This window comes from Cyclospora cayetanensis, unplaced genomic scaffold (genome assembly GCF_002999335.1).
Source record: "Cyclospora cayetanensis isolate NF1_C8 unplaced genomic scaffold, CcayRef3 CcayRef3_contig_169, whole genome shotgun sequence".
Taxonomy (NCBI): Eukaryota; Apicomplexa; class Conoidasida; order Eucoccidiorida; family Eimeriidae; genus Cyclospora; species Cyclospora cayetanensis.
The window spans coordinates 86484-89085 of NW_020312113.1; the positions used below are offsets into that span (position 1 = coordinate 86484).

General features: G+C 51.8%; 1 protein-coding gene across 1 annotated transcript; it reads left to right on the forward strand.

Annotated features, from left to right (window-relative positions):
* On the forward strand, nt 1–2444 carry LOC34618459 (ubiquitin homeostasis protein lub1; the record flags this gene model as incomplete). Its single annotated transcript, XM_026337172.1, has 5 exons — nt 1–414; nt 632–770; nt 1051–1149; nt 1665–1853; nt 2372–2444. Coding segments are annotated over exons 1-5 (914 nt in total), but the record flags the coding sequence as incomplete, so codon positions are not given.
* Nucleotides 2445–2602: the final 158 nt, after the last annotated feature.

Genomic DNA, 2602 nt, shown 5'->3' on the forward strand with positions numbered 1-2602 from the left:
ATGTTCCTCCCTTCCCTTCATCTGGCCTTTGAGGGCCGAGCACATCGTGCTGCAGTGCGATGCTGCTGTGTGCTGCCTAATGGAATGTTACTTACCGGATCGCTTGATTCCACAGTTGTTGTTTGGCGTCAACAAGAGCAGCCCCAGATCGATCAAGAGCAGAGGGAAAAGGATTGCCTCGCAACTTCCCTGGATGGCAGCAATGCACCCGATATGGGGAGCAGCAAGGGCCAGGGCAGTAGTGACTACGTGGGGAGTCTGTACAGTTACCACACAGTGCTGAAGCACCATAGCGACTTCGTGCTGTCCCTTGCGCCCTCATTATCTTTTCCTGGACAGTTTTACTCTGGGAGCAAAGACAGAATGCTCTGCAGAGTCTGTGCAGACACCGGTGTGGTCCAGATGAAGTACCAGGTAATTCCTACACCCGCCTGTAATCTCATCCCCCACTACAAGGCATCCCAGGGCAAATACAAAATACGCGCTCAGTCAGCCAACAGGACTACGCCCTAGGATTTGGTAGTGTACTTACACGAGCTTGCTAGTATGCGGCTTCTTCAAATTGCCTGGATTTTGTGTATTTTCTTAGGCTTTACAACTGCTTTTCTGCGTGCCTTTTAAATGCTCTCAGGGTCACGGAGGTCCAGTTTGTTCAGTGGCTGAGAAGAAAGAAATTGTTGCATCCGGAGACTGGGGAGGCGAAGCCAGAGTTTGGGATAGGGATTCAGGGCAGCTCCTGTTTGTGCTGTCTCAGCACCAAGCCTTTGCAGGTACCTAATATTAGCCGTTTTTAGCCCCTTGCTCGTGAGCACTAGGTCCTGTTCACTAAGACTTTAACGCTTCTAAACCCTCCTACTTTGCCTTAGTAGATACTTTACAAGCGTTTACGTCGCCTATAACTGCCAGCTTCCTTCTCCTGGACACAGTACTTCGGGCACTATTGGCCTCATAAAGACGTGTGTGGTAATGTAGGCCATTGCTCTAAAGCACGCACAGTTTTGCGTGCTGTCGCGAACGGTGTATTGGTTGCTCTGCTTGTCGTGCACCCAGTTTGTGTGTGCTGGCTGGGAGATGACCTAGTGACGGCTTCGCAGTCGAAGGCCATCTGCTTTTGGGGTACATCAAGGAACCTCACGAGGCACATTGAGAGTAAGCGGTGCTTTCAGTTGATTTACGCGTTTCCATCAATCTCTTTCTTTCTCTCTGTGAGCCATAATTTCAAGTAGTTATTTATTTCTGCTGGCTTTTGCTACAAAGTCTCTCTTTTTCTGTTCCTGACTGCCTTTTGGGACAACCCATATCCTGTGATATCTGTTTCTGTAAGGATAACGCCCCTTCTACTGCTTGTCGGCGTTCAATTCCTCTGTACCCCGCTTTTGACGTTGTTTCTTTCGGAACTTGAACTGCCTTGCGGTAGCGAATCTTTATGGATCGTCCTCATCGGATGTAGCTCTCTGCTGGAATTCTTTCGAACGGTGTACTTTTCGCCTGAGACGTACTTAGAGAGGGAGAGGCGGCTTCACCACAGAAAGGATGGGATAGACAAAGCACCAAGTAGTGAGAGGGAGATGAAATGAGCAGATAAAGGGGCGACCAGCCCAGAGGTTCGCCGGGAACGGCAGCGCAAGCGTGCAAGCTGCACTTGTGCACTTATTCCATCGCAGATGCTCACGAGGATATCATCCGCAGTCTCGCCGCCTTCCCTTCCTCCAGCAGCGATTCTTCCGGCGCCGTTAGTAGCACCACGAAGAACAGGCTTTTAAGCGTGTCCAACGACGGAAGCATCAAGCTGTGGTCAACGGAGGGGCGACTTCTTTTAAGCAAAGCGGAGGCCCATGAGGCCTTCATCTTCAGTCAGTCGTTATTTCCGTTTTACTCTCATCTCCCCAATCACAATCATCTGCAACGTCCTTGTTCTGCTTTCTCCTCGTTAGTCTGTTTTATCCGCATAACCCACAGGGCTCTACTTCTCCCTTTCGCAAAAGAGATGCGTTTGGCAGCCTCTTCTCAACTCAGCCTCCCCGTGTCCGTATGTCGATCTATCCACCTCTCTGCGCTACTCTCTACGTCCTTCTCTATGTATGGCCCTCTTTCTGCTTTCTTCTGAGGGCTGCCCGCCAACAATGGTTGACCCCCGCCCCCCCCCCCCCCGTGTGCTACTGTCAGCTGCATCCTGTGTGCAGGATTCGTCGTTCTCTCTTCTGACCATGTTCCTTTTTCTGCCTGTTTGTCTCTGCCAGTGCGTCATTATTTGCATGCTGCATATTTCATCAGTAACGGCGCTTTGATCCCGCCTCGCGAGTGTCCATGTATTCTGCGGTTGCAGGCTGCTCTGTCTCGTCGTCTCGTCCTGGGTGTTTCTACACTTCAGGCGATGATGGTTTGTGCTGTCTCTGGCGCGTGTGCGACGCTGAGGCTCCTTCGATCTCTCTTGTGCAGCAGCTGCAGCAGCAGCCACAGCAGCAGCAGCTGCTGCAAATGCAGCAGCAGCAGCAGCAGCAGCTCCCACTACTGCAACTGCAGCAGCAGCAACAGCAGCAACTGCCGCAACTGCAGCAGCAGCAGCTCCCACCACTGCAACAGCAGCAGCAGCTCCCACCAC